Here is a 16999-nt window from a genome sequence, read left to right on the forward strand (position 1 = left end):
GAACCAGTTTGAAGCCCTGAATAATATCCTTGGGGGCCCTCTCTTTTTTTTACCATAAAGCCAAGTATAAAAGGTCTTATTAAGCGTCAACCCTTAGGATTATGGGAGCTGTAGCAATGTACCATATAATTGCAGGGCAGCATGACATTGTACTACAAGGATTGGCAGATCTATGACACTGGCCTTCAGGGAAAGAGATGCAAGAGTCATAATTATTGACCTGCTACTGACCGGCTGTGTTCTTGGAGCAAGACTTTGAGATTCTGTTTTGTTACTTACAATGGGACTGCAGTCATCTCTCAGCTCACCCTGTAAGCCTTAGGTACTTAATTATTGCAAGGTAGTTTAAACAAATAGAGTATGCAATGAAAACACTAACCCTCTCGCATTGGTGCCCTCTGGTCTCACTCCCTGTCCCAGACAAGGACTCTGTAGCATGAACCACTGGTCACTTGAACAGCACTCACACCCGGAAAAGCAGCTCACACCTTAGCCCTTTTTGAAACCCTGGTCTGTGGAGACTTCTCTAGTCCCATCTATCACTAACCATCCTTTCTTCCACCCAGTTTATGCAGTGTCCTCTGTCAGGCAGTGTGTGTGGCACTGGAGAAACACACTGTCATTTCTATACTTGTCTCTCCTACTGCATTTTAAATTTCTTACTGTGGCACACACACTGCCTGGCATATCGTAGGTGCTCAGTGAATATTTGCTAACTGACTTTTTAACCTCCTTTGAGGTGAGGGATGATGATATATTGATTTCTGCTTCTCCCTAACACAGTGCTCGGTATGTATATTTGGTTCTCAGTAAAAGCTTGTAAACTAATAAATGATTCTAAAAGTCTAGGATGTATCTATTGCCAATAAAATCAGAGTCTCCCTTCATCTTAAAGAAGACCTAGAAGTAAACCAATTATCTTCAATAGTTACATATATTTACTTTCAAAAACCAACTACTTAGGAATATTGCCAAGGATAACTGAATTTAAAAAATAATTTAAATATTCAGAGACCTATTCTTTGTTGAGCTATATTTATGAAAACAATGTTCACTTAAAGAGATTACTAATTTTTTCCCCTAGTGTGCACTTTCTTTTTGGGTAAAGATGTTTTTAATATAAGTAACTGCCACAGAGTGCATCTTTTTTATTGTGAGGTAGTTGCCTATTATAAGCCAAACTAAGGAATTATAACCTATAAGGAAGGGTAATGATTTACCAGATGGAGTGTTTCTTAGGGAACCGATAATAGGTAACATTTGAGGCTGAGTACTTATGGTTTCAAAACAAGGGATTTATTATATATCTCATAAATATGAAACCTTCCTAACGAATTCACTTTGTGAGAAGCAAAAGCTCATACTGCCTGGAAACAGTTGCTAATGTCCTCAATTAACAGGGTCCTTGGTGGTAATTTCTGTACCAGCTAAAGAAAACACTCCATGTATGAGCCAAGCCTTAGGTCGTATGATGGCTCTCCCATCTCACAAGTTTACTCAAATGTAATTGGTTAAGTGAAAAAGAAACAGAACAAGTAGTCCTCAAATCTAAAAAAAAAAAAAAAAAAGATTAAAACAACCCTCTTTGACTATTAGTACCTAAATCCCAGGCTGACTCGACATACCACAGATTTCAAAAAATTATGAAGAATTTAAACCGTGCCCTTTTCCAAGTACATTTCCAACCCCTTCTCTTTTAGACTTTATGACGTCTGAGACACGAATCAGCCTTACAGATGGGTCTTTGTACGTCCGCTGAGGTACCTCTTAGACTCTCCTGAGTTCTTGGCCCCCCGTCTGTCTCCCCCACTTCAGTGAGTGCTCCTCCGGGGTTTAGCACATAGTGAATGACATGGAAATACCATCTTTTTGAAGAAAAATTGTGCCACCTCAGTTTTCACAAGACGTTTAACAAGAATGTCAAATGTTTATTATTTCTTAGAATATAGAAACTATCTTACGTTTATAAAGTACATCATGTTAGGGTCCATCAAAAAGCAAGTATTTGCCAAATGTTAACCTAGATTTATTTCCATTCTCTTTCCCAGCTGATTTCTAGTCTCTGATTGTATTATATATTTCTCCTTCAAGTTACGTGATCACACGCTCACCTCTGAAATGATTGTTTTGTTCTCCTAAGGTGTAAATCCTAAGAATGTGTCCCTGATAGCCAGTAGAAAAGACGTGAACTCATACACTTGGAATAATCGGTTATTTCCTAAGTCATTGGCACCCACTGGGGCAGAATTTGCTTTCAAAAGGAGTAATGCAGGTAAAGCAAGAATACATTTCAAATATAAATTTACATTTTCTTCTCCTACAGATTATAACTCTTAAATATAACGCAGCTGCCTTCTTCCAACTGGAATACATGTACCCCTGGGGTACACATAAAGATTTTCCAACTAGTACTTGAGCACAGACAGTTTTAAGGGAATCATTTGCCAGATCCTCAACTTTTATATGGATTCTTTCCTAAACCCGACCTGCCTGAGAAAGGTGTCTGTATTCATGCTGTCCTCCTCCCACTTGACAAAGGCAAAAGACCAAAAGACAAGACTACTTCGCACTGCAGACTAAGGTGCACTTCCAGCTCCCCCTGGGGTGAAAATACCTGAGGTGCCAATCAAAAGACAGTTTGATATATTGATGTCAATGTAGAGAAAGTAACTGATGACTGGGTAACCAATCCTTTTTTAAGTCAGGTGGTTTCCAGTTCTTAGCTTTCAAAAAATTGAAAGGGGACCTAGTTGAGCTGTTAGCTGACAGATAATTAAGAAGCATTTTTTTATGGTAAGTCATCTCTCTGATTTTTAGCCTTTAACTTAAGAGGGCTTCAAAGAATTTAGTGGCAATGCTGTATCAAAACCTTTCGTTCCCAACTATTTATCTATGCTGACAAAGTTTCTCAGTGCTTCCATCTGTAAAGATGAAAAAATTTTAAAATGGGAGGAAGGAAGGAAAAGTAGAATTGATGCTGAACCCTAGCAATAAGCTGAACTTCTAGCAATAAGTAATAATCATTTCTGGATACAAGAATCACTTGAAAAATAGTCCCATCCTTCTCATAAGAGATTTTTCAGAAAAATAACTAATTTTTTACATTTAATAAGCATGATTTATAATATTTACCTTGTTTGATTAATTGTATACAAAGAATTATTATAATTACAGCTATATCCAGAAAACAGTGTTGTAATATACTTACGGTTACAGGAAATTTTTTAAAAATAATTTTAATTTGTACACATTTGGGGGGATCAATTTATAAACTTTCAAGCCTAAAAATATATTTTGATTAAGTTTGGGGGAATATGAATGAAAATTCAATCGTAAGGAAAAAAAGGATTAATGTAAAATTTCTGACTGTTAAAAAGGAACTTGTTCATGTATTTAAAATCAATACCAATGAGCATAAAATCACCATGGTATTTGGATTCTACTGGTTATATTGAAAGGAAAGATGTCATCGTTTTATTTTTAGATGCCAATAATTACAATATGCCAGAATTTACCTCCTTTGCAACTGCTAAACTTAGGATGAAGAACTTTAGAAATAAACTTAAAAATGTGCTAAGAGGAACAGAATTCTTTTTTTTTTAAAGTAGGTGATATTGTGTCAGAGAAGTTCAAAGATCACTTGTAGCAAGTGAGTAGTCTACGGAGGTATTCTAATGTGACATCGACCCACTCTGGGCTCTTCACAGGTTTGCCAGACCCTTTAAAGACAGCCGTATCCACTTAATAGTGCTGAGATGTCCTGCGCTACAGCACTGAAACGTCCTCATTTTTACTCTGCTGTTTTAAAATAATTTTCACTCTGAACCAACTGATTATACAAATAATTTTAAATGATAGCACTACAGCTTTGAGTATCAGGGGACATATACAGTTGGCATCAAATTAAAGCTATGACAGACACATGGGAACATTTCTCATTTTAAGGGGTCTTTCTGTATCTCTCCATGAATCATCTAATCCATTTTTTCTTTGCTTTTCCTAAAACAATCTCCTGATTATTCCCTCTTTCCTTCCATCTACCTTCTCTTTAGAAGAAAGCATAATTAAACCAATTGAAAAACTATCATGCAATGAGAATTTTCCCGACAAGTTAGAGGACCCACAAGGTAATTTCTGGGCGTTAATTTGTTAGCTGAATCTCTTGTCCGATTTTCTTTTCTGCATTTTCCCCTAAGCCCATCGTAAAAGGCCACCATGATGGCCAAGGTCACCTGGTTTAGAAAGCAGATCAGGACTGGGAAGAACACACACATTCCATGTCTTCAGGAACCTCTTCAGTAGTAGTGGGGATTCTAGGACTGATTCTCTCCCCAAAAAGCTCTATGCTTGTCTTCTTAAATTAATTATGGCAATGTAGGGAATCTAAGCAAATAAGTCCACTGGAAAAAAAAAATTAAAATAATTATTTCTAATTTTATAATCAGTATTCCTGGAAGAGGGGAGCCCTGGTGGCGCAGTGGTTAAGCACTCAGCTGCTAACCCAAAGGTTGGTGGTTCGAACCCACCAGCTACCCTGTGGGAGAAAGATGTGGCAGTCTCCTTCCATAAAGATTACAGCCTTGGAAACCCTATGGGGCAGTTCTACTCTGTCCTATAGTGTCGCTATGAGTCAGAATCAACTCTATGATAGTGTTTGTTTGTTTATTCCTGGAATATTTTTAAAAGAGTTCTGAAAATCATTCCTTAAATGTCAATCATTTAAAAGAAAAAATGATGAATCCTAGGGGCACAGTGTTACTGGTTTAAACAGTGCTAACCACTGGCTCCGACCTAAAAATTTGCATCTCACAAGGCACTTCAGATAGTAAGACAAGCCAAAATAATTTAAGAAGACGTAATTTTCCATTCGCTTTTTGTCTTCGTGCCTTCTTTCTCCAATAGGAAGAAGCATCGAAGAACTGCTCAATGCGTGGCTTGTAGTCTGACATCACTCTATCACTCACTAGCCTTGTAATTTTGACACAAGTCATTTAAGCTTCCTAAGTCAGTCTTCCCATCATGAAATGGAGAAATAATATTTACCTACCTAGTCAGAATCGAGTCAATGGTAACTAACATTACTGTATCACCATACTTAGGGTTTTCTCACACAGTAAGCACACAGGAAGTGTTTGCTCTGATGATGAGGATGGGCACGAGAGAGATGTTCTGACACTGCTATGGAATGTGATTACTGCCTTGAACTTCCTTTCAAAAAGTTTTTTGAAGTAAAGGACCGATTTGTGATGTAGAATGAGTATCCAAGGTGAAAAGAAAGGACGAATTTGGCCGCTGGGCTGATGCAAACTTCAGCAGTGTTACAGATGGTGGAGGCAGAGAACATGGACTTCCTGTGTGAGATCCTTGGTTGTCAGCTGCCGTGGCATCGGCATCCCTTAGGTTCTCATAAATAGTGGGGTTAGGCGTTGGTTGATTCGAGAGCAAACACTTGGTGAGCGTCCACTCTGCACAGCACCACGACAGACACCAGGGATGCAGAGCTCAGGGGCCAGGCAGTGAGCAGAGAACACTATGTCAGCAGTAGCTGCCAGATGAACTGTTTTTTGAAACCACCATGGAGATCAGAGCCCTGCTTTCCCTTCTAGCTAACAAACAACTCGTCTCCTTTCCTGCGTAGCAAGGCTCCTTGAAAGAGAAATTAATACTCATTCACTTCCTCTTGTCACCTGCTGTTTGCTCCTCATTCCACTGAAGCAGCCCCCGCCAGGTCCTAACATTCTCCTGATGGCCACCTGTGCTGGGCAGTGCCCATCCACTTCCCTGCAGACCTTTCTCCTCGCTTGGCACTCCTTTCTTCACACTGTATTACTTGAATCTTCACACTCTGCTATTCCTACGGTCTACCTGTCTATTCTCTCTTCTTCACACAGTCCTGTTCTTTGCTTGCTGTTACTGCCGGTGTTCTTGGGGCTCTATTCTGGGTCTTTGGACATTCCATGGACCCTCTGAGCTGGCTCCTCCATGCCCATAGCTCTATGCCCACCGTACCCTGATAATTACAGATCCTTAGCCTGCTTCCCAGACTTCACCATTTGAATATCCCATAGGCACCCGGCCTTGGCCCACACCTGACGCCCCTCCTGGGTTGCTTTCTTTAGATAACACACCAGTCACCCAAGCAAGTGTCTTAAGTTTGCTAGTGCTGCTGTAACAGAAATACCACAAGTGGGTGGCTTTAAAGAACAGAAATCTGTTTTCTCACAGAAGCTAGAAATCTGAATTCAGAGTGTGGCTCTAGGGGGAGGTCCTTCTTTATCTATTCCAGCTTCTAGTCGTCGGCAATCCTTAGAGTTCCTGTATTCATCAAATAACCTGCGTGTACATCTCTGTCTGTGATGCTCTTTTTATAATTCAGAAGTGACTAGGTTTAGGTATGACCTCAACTGACTCATTCATTACTTTACAGTAGATTACATTATGGATGGTGATTACATTGCATTCAATTAGATTGCATCCACAGGTGTAGGGGTTGGGATTCCAACACGTATTTTGAGGAGACCCAATTCAACCCATAACAGCATGAAACTTAGGGGTTTACAGTCCTCCTTTTCCCTTACCACCCCCCACCCTGTAAACTCATTCCTCTCTTGTTTCATCCATAGCAGTGACCTCCTGACCAGTATCCTGACTTTAGAGTTCCCTCCAACCCACCCCCAAGCTTCTCTCTGATTAATCATTCAATAGTAATGATGACGATGATGATGACAGCTGACATTCATTGAATACCAGATGCTATGCTGCATGCTTTGCATATGTATTTCATTCAATCCCTACAACAACCCTATGAGAACAGGTGCACTTACTGTAATGATTTTACAAAACAAAGAAAGGCACAGAGAGGGCTTCTGGGAAAGCGGCTTCCTAGTACGAACTACACACTCATGTTAAGAACGGGAGTCATAAAAACATCTGGTGTGTTGAGGGTGAACTTGGCCTTGGGCTCAGAGTCTAACTGGATCACTTACTGAGAACTCAGGCAAGTTACCTGACATCTAAGAGCCACATGATATGAATAATATGCATAAGAGGGTTGTTATATGGACTGAGTAAGAATATCTGTAAAAAGCATAGTCCAGTGCCTGGAATATAGTAGATGCTCAGAAAAATCATGTTTAGAGGTTGTAGGTGCTGTACAATATCCACCTTCTTACTGAAACTTTTTGACACTTCACTAGAAAATCTTGGAAGTTATGCCACTTACAATCAGTCTGGATATATTCCTTCCTTTCTCAAAAAAGAAGTTGGGTCAGCTGGCCAAAGGATCCATTTAGCACCTCTTGGTGCAACAGCTTCAGGTAAGAATACCTTCAGAGACGGTTTTTGAGATACCTGGCCAGAGAGGAGCTATCTCTTTTTCTTTTTTAAGTTTACAAAGTCACTTTTCCTAAGTGGAGACTTTAAATTAGTCTCACCTCATTAGTACAGTTCTACTTGTTTTTGGCAAAATGTTCCATTTTTTTTTTCCCAAAGATGTGGTTTGAGAGTCTAATAGTTATAAGAAGAAAGCCTGTAATTAAGTGCTTTCTCTCTGCCGGGCACTGTGTAAAGGGCTCCATGGGGATTATCCCATTTAATCCTCACGACAATCTGGTGAGGCAGATCTCTCTTTTACAGAGGAGAACACTGATGTTAAAGTAATTTACTTAAAGAAGCCCTGGTGGCACAGTGGTTAAGCACTTGGCTGCTAACCATAGGGTTGGCGGTTCAAACCCACCCAGCAGCTCCATCAGAGAAAAGACCTGGTGATCTGTTCCCATGAAGACTACAACCAAGAAAACCCTATGGGGCAGTTCTGCTCTGTCACATGGGGTCAGTATGAGTTGGAATCAACTCAACGGCACTTCACCACAATTTACTTAAGGTCATGCAGCTGGTAAATGGTGGCGCTGTGATAGAAACTCAGTTTGTCCAATTCCAAAGAGTGTACTTGTTACCCAGTGAGAAGATGTGAGATGTTGCATTTTCAGAATTGCCACCGAGCAGCACCTGGCACACAGTGAAAGCTTAATAAATGTTGACACTCTGCTTATTTATCAATGTACACGTGTTTTCCCTGCAGTTCCAATTTAGAGCACAGAGATAAGCTGTGGTGGGACTCTCACACCATGGATTTTGCTTTGCATATTAGATGGTGAAAGGGTTTGGGCCTCCACCCTCCAGTGGTATGTATGTAACTGGTTTAGACGGGCTCCTCACCAGTGACGCACTTGAAATGGACGGTGATGACTCTCTGCCTGAGCTGGCCGTGTTTGACTGTGAACATGGTCTACATCGTTTTAATCTAAAGTAGATGTTCTTATTAAAGCACCTAAAATCAGCACTAAGGCAGATAATCAGAAGTTTGGTAAGATACTTTAAAAAGTTTACGCCAGAAGTATTCTCACGGCCTATCCTAATCAGGATCTTATATTAAAACCCCTGTTTCGAATTGCCAATCACTAAAGTTCACCCAATTGGAGGTAAAAATATAAAAAGCACTGGAATTCTGTAATTTTTAATTCTTTATCACAGTAACCAGTTGCAACTCCTGGCAACCCCATGTGTGTCAGAGTAGAGCCGTGCTCCACAGGGTTTTCAGTGGCTGATCTTTCAGAAGTAGATCACCAGGCCTTTCTTCCAAGGTGCCTCTGGATGCACTCCCAAACCTCCAACCTTTCAGTTAGCAGCTGAGCATGTTAACCATTTGCACCACCCAGGGATTCTTACCACAGTATAACCGCTTGAATTAACAGTGCTCGGTTACTTTATCTGTGAAAAGAATTGCTTTATTATTCTCTCTGCCGAAACAAAACATATAAGTAAACATTTTATATACAGCAGTGGGTTTTATAAAGCCTCAAATATTTTAAGCCTGGCTCACAGTGAACCACTCACTGTGACTTAGTAGCAATTTTTAATGTAAAAGCAGAAAATCAGAATGTTTCAAGTTATTTTATCTGGGTACCTGCTCTTAGAAATTGAGAGTAGGTATTTTTAAAACTATTTTTGTTAAAACGTTGAAGGCTTGTATGTATTAATTATTATTCTGTCAGATTAGCATGCATATTCCTGTTTTCATTTTTTTTTAAAGGCAATGTTTTCTCATGATTTTTCATCTCTTCATTTACTCTGCTTATCAGCTTTTTCTACAGGTGGTGATAGGAGGAAAGGTAAAAAAAAGAAGTAAATATTAATCACCCTCAAGTGGTAAATGCCTTAGGAACACTGTTGTGTAAGAGATGGGTCTTCTGGTCCTCCCACTTGTGCGACAGTTTCCCACAAGAAAATAAAACCAGGTCATTACCGTATTTACTCAACTATTTTCCCCTCCTCCAGAGTCTCCCTCTCCGTTCTTCTTCCTCACCCTCTTCTTTTGAGACACAAAGTTAAATTATGTTCCTCCTTCCCTATGCAATCGCTCATCCCAGACTTCCTAATACCTCCTCACCTCCTGCTTTGAAAATAACAATTTAGAGGCGTGACCACTTCACGCACAGCTGCCCTTTAGAAGCAGCGGGGCCTGGTTCTACGTGCTGTACGTACATTATTAACTCCTTCAATCCTCCCAAGGACTGTATTCCAGAAGGCTCTTGTGATCTCCATTTTACACAGGTTTTATATCTTACTAAGAGTTATATAGTAGTGGCACCAATTAAATTCATAACTAGAGGCAGACTGCTTTCCTTTGGCAAGCATTTTTTATAAGAGGTTAAATGCCCTTGATGGGACAAATACAGTTTTTAGAAGAAAGGTCCGGCGGGTGGCTGCCCAGCTGGTTTGCGCTGCGCATGGCAGTGGTGTGGGGCGCCGGATGGTCGGATTGAGGAACAAACACCTCCCTGGCCCAGCCGTGAGATCTAGGTCCTTTGCCAGCCTCTAGGTTCTTCACCAAGAGGGCATGAGTCCTAAAACCGTATTATTTCTGGGAGGGGATCCTAAATGCCAACACTACCACCTTCTAAGCCCTTGGCAAAGTGATTCCCTCTTCAAAGATGTTTTTAAAAATACTGGCCTGGATGGTTTCCTTTAAATGCATTTAGGACTTAACCTAGGCTACCTGGAGAGAGCTTCTGTTAGTCCCCAGCCCCTGGCGTCTCCACACCAACAGCCCCTCCCATTACTTAGTCCCTCTCCCTTTCGCCTGTCTGAGTCTCGGGGCCCAGTGCCTTTCTCCCTGCCCCCTCCACCTCTAGCCCCTACACACACTCGCCTACACTCAGGGTACCATTTTGATTTCCGGACCTGAAGTGGGAGCTAGCTAATTTAACAGACTAATGCTTGTTTACATTCCAGTGAGCTATGACTAAGGGGCTGTTGCTGGAAAACATGGTGCATTTCAACGGGCCCTTCTAGACACATCTTCCCTGCCGTTACTGTGTAGCTTTTTAGTGGCTTTAACTTTGAGGATTTCAAGCCCAGTAAGAGTGGAATGCAATAATCTGTCAAACCACCCTGCCCAACCAAACCACAGAACATTAGACAGTGACGGTGGGTCCTCCTTAATCTTTGTTGGCTTTGAACTGAGGTTAGCAGCACATCAGGTCCCACGTGATCTCATAATTTCCTCCTCCACTCCCAGTGTTAACAGTATAAGAAGAAAACAACTGGGAAACCATGCAAGGAAATACGGTATAAAACCAAAAACCAAACACAGTCCCATCAAGTTGATTCCAATTCATAGGACCCTATAGGACACAGTAGGACTCCCCATAGGATTTCCAAGGCTGTAAATCTTTACGGAAGCAGACTGCTGAATTTTTCTCTCATAAAACAGCTGGTGGGTTTGAACCACCCACCTTTCAGTTAGCAGCTGGGCGCTTTAACCACTGCGCCAGTGTTAAATGTACAAGATGGTCCCACTCATTCCATACTGACATTTAGAGTTTAATCCAAGAATGGAAAACCACACAGTGTGAAAAGATATTTTAATCTCAAATGGAAAAAAAACAAATCTCCCTCTTGAGATAGAATACCTATGATATCCAGCTCTCAATTTGAATTGGAGAGGGAGGGACTATAGAAGGCATTCAGGTTCTCTGTAAAATGATTTACTGATTTGTCATTTGAGATGTTTAAGTAATTTTAACTTATAAATAGTTCAGATAAGAAATGTTTAGCAAATTTTAAAATTTTAACAAAGCTTTAGTCAGCTAAATGGATGCATAAATGGCCTTGTGATTAAAGATTTGTGATCCTGGGAATGTTCATCTTTGTGTTTTAAAGGGGTCATGTTATCAAACACAGTTTCCTAGTAAGAAATTAAGTTTCTTGACTTTAAGAAACCATGACTTCATTTTTTAAAAAGAAATTCATCATAGAAGCTCACTTTGTAGCACCATGAAGCCAGAGCTTTACAGGATTCACAATTAAAAATAAATTTTCTGTAGTAATACTGTGAATTTTGAATATCATTTAGATTTAACTCCAATGTGATTTTACAAACTCTCTGACACTATGGGTGTGGCCCATTGAATTTGAACCAAGAGCTTTTCCTTGGTCATCCTTGTTGGTGTTACATCTCTAAATGGTTTTTAAGTGGACTCAGATCAGAAATGTCAGCAATCAGCTGTAACTCAGAAATGTTGGCTCTTTACCTATTGAAAATTCTAATTGGCGTCAGCATAATAAAACTGAAATAAAAAACCTCAAAGACCAGGGTTACTATTTTAAAAATAAATTCAAAAGGTCTACCATAAAATGACAGGATTAAGTACTTAATTTTGAATTTGATCATCAAATGAACAAAATTCTAATTCCTAATTTTGATTTCTTTCAGAATATACCTGGAACACAAAAGCTGGTCGGGGGCAGTTTTCAGGACCTACTTACAATCCTACAGCAAAAAATCTAAACCTTGTGACCCGCGCACAGCCAGTTCACTCCGTGCATGGAAGGACAGACTGGTTGGCCAAGTACGGAGGCCATCAGTAGGAGGCGCTGGCACGGAGCCTGAAGCATTGCCCCACAGTTCGTGCAAGTCACCCACCCTGGGAAATGTCTACAGATGTCTATTTCTACTGAATTCTGGAAGAAGTACGCTACAATGGGTACTTTAAGGAGCAAAAATCATCTCCCATTTTCTTTCCTAGCAATGCAATGCATTTTCTTAGCATCATTGCTCACATGCTGATATATGGGTAGGACTTTACAAAGTATTGAATAAACTATTTGCCAAAGTATCAAGTATTTGATCTACAAATTAATAGATAGTAAATATAATAAGAAGCTATTTTTAAAAAATGACTCCAGAAACTGGTTAGTGTTTGTTCATTTGTTGTATACTTGTCTAAATTACTTAATATGTCATCGTTTTGCAGTGATTGGCCTCAGAGGTTTTGTTTTTTCATAGCAACTAGGTAGACCTCTGTGGGCTATCAGTTCTGGTTCCTATTTGGCGAAGCCTCTACCACTTTGGCAGTGGCACAAAGATTGTAATTTATCATTTGTTTCTACTTTGAAACCATGGAAGCAATGGTAATTCCAGTCTTGGGCAGGATATCTTTCTTAGAAATAAATTTATCTTTAACATCGAGAATACCAAAATTATGCATGTGATTTTAGTGGAGAAAGAGTCTGTTGTTTGCCTTGACCAGTACAACTGCTGTTAACTCCTGATGACTATAAAATCCAGTGGCTTGATTACCTCAGAATTAACCAAGGAAAGTTTCTCTCATCTTCACATCAAGAAAGTTCTTGAAACTGTGCAAGACATTTGTTCAGACTTTCAAAATACTTACATGTTCCTACCAGACAAAAGACAAGGTGTGCAAGCTGATCCCCCAAAGCAAACTCTTGCTGCTGCAGGTCACTGACTGCCCTGACCTTGACGTTGGCTGAGAGCAGATGTGTTCAGTTGCAATGGCAGTGATTTCACTTAGGACTTTTTTTTTTTTTTTCCTTTATTTCTAGATTGGTATTTAAAGTATAGACACTTTGAATTAGGGCTACTCTGTTTAAACCTGCCATTTTATGGACTGGACATTAGTACTGTATATTCTTTTTAAAGAAGAATAATGTTATCAACTGCTGATATTTTTATGTATTGTATGACTTCGTAACAAATGCTAATGGAATTGGTGTCATCTCATGAGCATTACCCAAAGGCACATTATAAATAATAATAGTATGGTATTTTGGCTACAGAAGTTTCCACTCGCCTTGTTGAACAATGTTAAAATCTAAAGAGTAATTTATTTCGATGGTAATGTGCCACCGATTTAATCTTTATGGCTATGTGTATTTGTACAGTTTTAATTAATGTTTCAAAGCAGAAATATTTTTTGTGTTGCTGAGAAACTGAATAGATATTAAAATAAATATGGTTCACTAGTGTGTTTTCTTTAAATTTTTAAACTTTGTATTTATACGCTGAGGGCCCATCATTGTGGATAATATGTCTTTGGTATCAAGCTTACACACAGCTGCTTATCTCGGAGCTGATAATTTATGCTAAGCTAGAAGTGAAGAGTTCCTGTGTTAATTACCCTGCTATAGTATACTGACCTGGACAGGATGAAGGGTAGGAAATATTTTCCACAGAGCTCTATCTTGGTATCCAGCAGTATTTTTTAAATTTGAATTTTTATAAAGAAATCTAAGAAGATAAGGAAACTTTAATTAAGGGAAATTACATTGATTTTTATAAATTATTAGAAAACATGAAAATGACAAGTATTTGACTTTTAATGAAGATATGAAACTAAGGTTTGCTTATACGACCAATATAATTTGTGATAGGAAAGTATACTTGATCTAAGTTGGCATTACAGGAAGTCCCCAGGTTATGAATGTCCAATTTATGGACAACTCATACTTAAGAACGGACTGCCATAGAGCCAATTATATTAAAAATTTGAGTTAAATACAATGGTTCGTACTAACAAACGCACACATTACTTTGTGATGCTCATGAAAACATTGGGCGGTTTGAAAGTGTTTCTTAAGTGTTTCATACGCATAAAAAGGTAAAATATATACTGTATACTAACACAAACATTTGACTGACACTAAATAAAAGAATCATATGTACCTGTTCCGACGTATCTACAAATCAGACTTAAAGACAGTCTTAGGAACAGATCTCGTTCATAACCCAGGGACTTCCCTGTATTCTAAGCTGGGCGTTTTAAAAGTTTGTTTTGTTTTGCCTTGAATTCCCCTAAGAAATGACTAAAATGGCCAGAGCATTTATGTTCAACTTGTAACTTGGATATATGCACATCTAATTGATCACTAAGTCAGCTCTGCCACTTAAGTGTTTCTGAGATGTGCCCTCTGCCTTCACTACCACTATCTTCGTCCAGGTCATCATTACCTCTCACCTAGACTGTATGATGGCCTTTTGCCTAAAATCCCTGACTCTGGTTTCATTCCTCACATATGCAGCTTCCATACCACAGAATTATCTTTCTTAAAATGATGTTCCCCTAGTTCAAAAAGTATGGTTGAACATATGTGTTTCTCTCCCCTCCTCTTCCAAACTCCTCACCGAAATTAGGGAAGAAATATGTAAATAAGATGAGTGGCATCACTGGAAAGCTGGGAAAGGCCATCAACAAGCGAGAACAGGTGAAGACATTCTTTAGGATATGAAGCAGGTGGGCCCAGACTGCTGTTGAAACCTAACAGTGATGAGGACCCTACAGCTCCCCAGAGACAAAAGAAAGAGGACCTCCCAGAGGTGGGAGTGGTTGTCTACTCCGAGGAACAGAGACAGTGGGGGAAGGGCATGGGTATGCATGCGCCCTGGACCCACAAGGTAGGTAAAGTGAAGGGCTACAGAATCAGTGTGCCAGTTCCCTACCCATGGGCCCCTGAATAAAGCCACTAATGGGAGGCCTGCCATGGGAGGCTCCCTGAGGGGGTGTTGGGTCTTACCCAAAGGGAAGTGAAAAGTCCCCTTCCACCTGCCATATGGAGACCTGGTGTCACAGTGGTTAGGCGTTTGTCTGCTAACCAAAAGGTTGGCAGTTTGAATCCACCAGCTGCTCCTTGGAAACCCTATGGGGCAGTTCTACTCTGTCCTATCGGGTCGCTATGAATCGGAATCAACTCCAAGGCAACAGGTTACCTGCCATACACAAGTTGAGTGGTCATCAGTGCCAAGGCCCCGTGACTGGATTTTGTATTCATTTCTGTGAACAGAGATTTCTTTTGTACTACACTTACCACTTTAGATTCTTATCTACAAATACAATAAAAAATCCACAATTGTTTGAGGAAAACCAAACACAGGAAAAGCATCAAACTAAAGCATAGAAGAACTAACCTCATTGAGCAAAGAGTTGGTAAAGGAAACAGAAAAAAACTTTAGAGTAAATATAATTAGTATACTCAGAGAGAATCTACTAGATACAACATCCAGAAATGTAGACCAGGCTGTTCTGAAAACAAATCAGAGTTTTGGGGACAGTCAGTACAGGACAGATAAGGCAGATCATCAAAACAGTAAACTGGAAGATTTTGCTAAACTTTCCTCCAAGTACAGTGTATAAAAGACAAGGAGATGAACTTATTGTAATCATTAAAATAGCTATTCCCTGGTGGTCAAGGGGAGGGGTAGGAAATGGATTTGGAAAATAAAAATGTTTTATATCTAGCAAAAACTGGGAAGCTTAAGGTTCAGCAAAACCCCCAAAAAACAAACACTAGCAAGTACAAATGTAAAATAAGATCGCAAGAAAAAGACCATAATAAATGAATGGGTTAATGAGTAAGTCCTCAATTTATGATCAGAGATTTTCCAACTAGGTAAAAGGAAAAATCCAACTGTTTATATAAGACATACCTACAATGAAATGATACAGAAAAAGATTTCACAATAAAAAGCAATAAATGGGCCCCAAAGAGATACTGTATATGGGTAAAAGGCCCAATCCACCAAAAAGATAGAAATTGTGAATAATTATATTTTGTGCAACGTAGCACTGAAATACATAAATTAAGGCTTCCACTGGCCAAATCAGGGACAAGTTGAACATCAAAATGAATAATTCTAGTAATGGATTATAACATAAAATATTAAAATATACAGTCTATTTAAAAAGTAGATTTTATTAACCCATCTATGCAACAAATATTAAGTTTCTAATTACATGTAGTGTATATGGTAATAACAAAAGAATCTTTTTCCCTGCCTTCAAAAAACACATATTCTACAGGCAGACATTAAATAAACAAGCAAAAAAGTTATATATTTTCAAATTGTGATGAATGCTACTAAGAAAAAGAACAGGATATTATAAGTCACATTAAAAGGAGGGATATATATGTAGTGAGAAGCCACTGAATGGTTTAAATCTAGGAGTCTGATTATACTTGAAATATGTCTCTGCCTGCTGGTAGAAAATCAGTTGTAGGGCTAAAGTATGGAATCCTATTAGAAGATATTGAAATAACCCAGGTAAAAAATGGTGGGGCTTGGGTACTAGCAATGGTATAGGAGAGAATGATTATGGCTGTTCATCAGAAAGCAATTGATTTTTGGTGTCGATCTTGTTTCCTGCTGCTTTATAGAACTTTCTCATTAGTTCTAATAGGTTTTTAGTTGATTGTCTTGTATTTTCTAAATAGACAATTATATCAGCTGTCAAAAAATAAAGTTTAATGTCTTTCCTTTTCCCTATTAATTTATATCATATATTTGTCTTTTTTTTAATTTTTATTTTTGGTGAAAATATACAAAACAGAATGTACACCCATTCAACAATTTCCACACGTACAGTTCAGTGACATTGGTTACATTCTTCACATTGTGTCACCATTCTATCTCTATCCATATTGTTTATCTGTCTTATTTTATTGCTTTGCCTAGTGCCTCCAGAACAATATTGAATCTTAGTAGTGATGGCAAATAAATCCATAAGACTTGATAAATGATAGCTGACAAAAACCTAAGGCAAGTACACCCTCTCCTCACTTATTGACATAGTTAGGTTCCAAAGACCAGGTTGTTATGCGAAAATTGACGTTAATGCAAAAATGAAGTATGACCACATCA

At 39.0% G+C, this 16999-nt stretch overlaps 1 protein-coding gene across 1 annotated transcript in view; it reads left to right on the plus strand.

Moving 5' to 3' along the window:
* The window catches only part of MAK (male germ cell associated kinase), a 50969-nt gene extending 39038 nt beyond the window's left edge, over positions 1–11931 (plus strand). The window contains exons 11-14 of the mRNA XM_023725362.1: positions 2141–2272; positions 4053–4127; positions 7197–7316; positions 11777–11931. Of these exons, the coding sequence (XP_023581130.1) occupies positions 2141–2272; positions 4053–4127; positions 7197–7316; positions 11777–11931 (482 nt within the window). The remainder of the gene's footprint in view (positions 1–2140; positions 2273–4052; positions 4128–7196; positions 7317–11776) is intronic.
* Positions 11932–16999: the final 5068 nt, after the last annotated feature.

This window comes from Trichechus manatus, unplaced genomic scaffold, assembly GCF_000243295.1.
Source record: "Trichechus manatus latirostris isolate Lorelei unplaced genomic scaffold, TriManLat1.0 scaffold00301, whole genome shotgun sequence".
In the NCBI taxonomy this organism is placed as follows: Eukaryota; Metazoa; Chordata; class Mammalia; order Sirenia; family Trichechidae; genus Trichechus; species Trichechus manatus.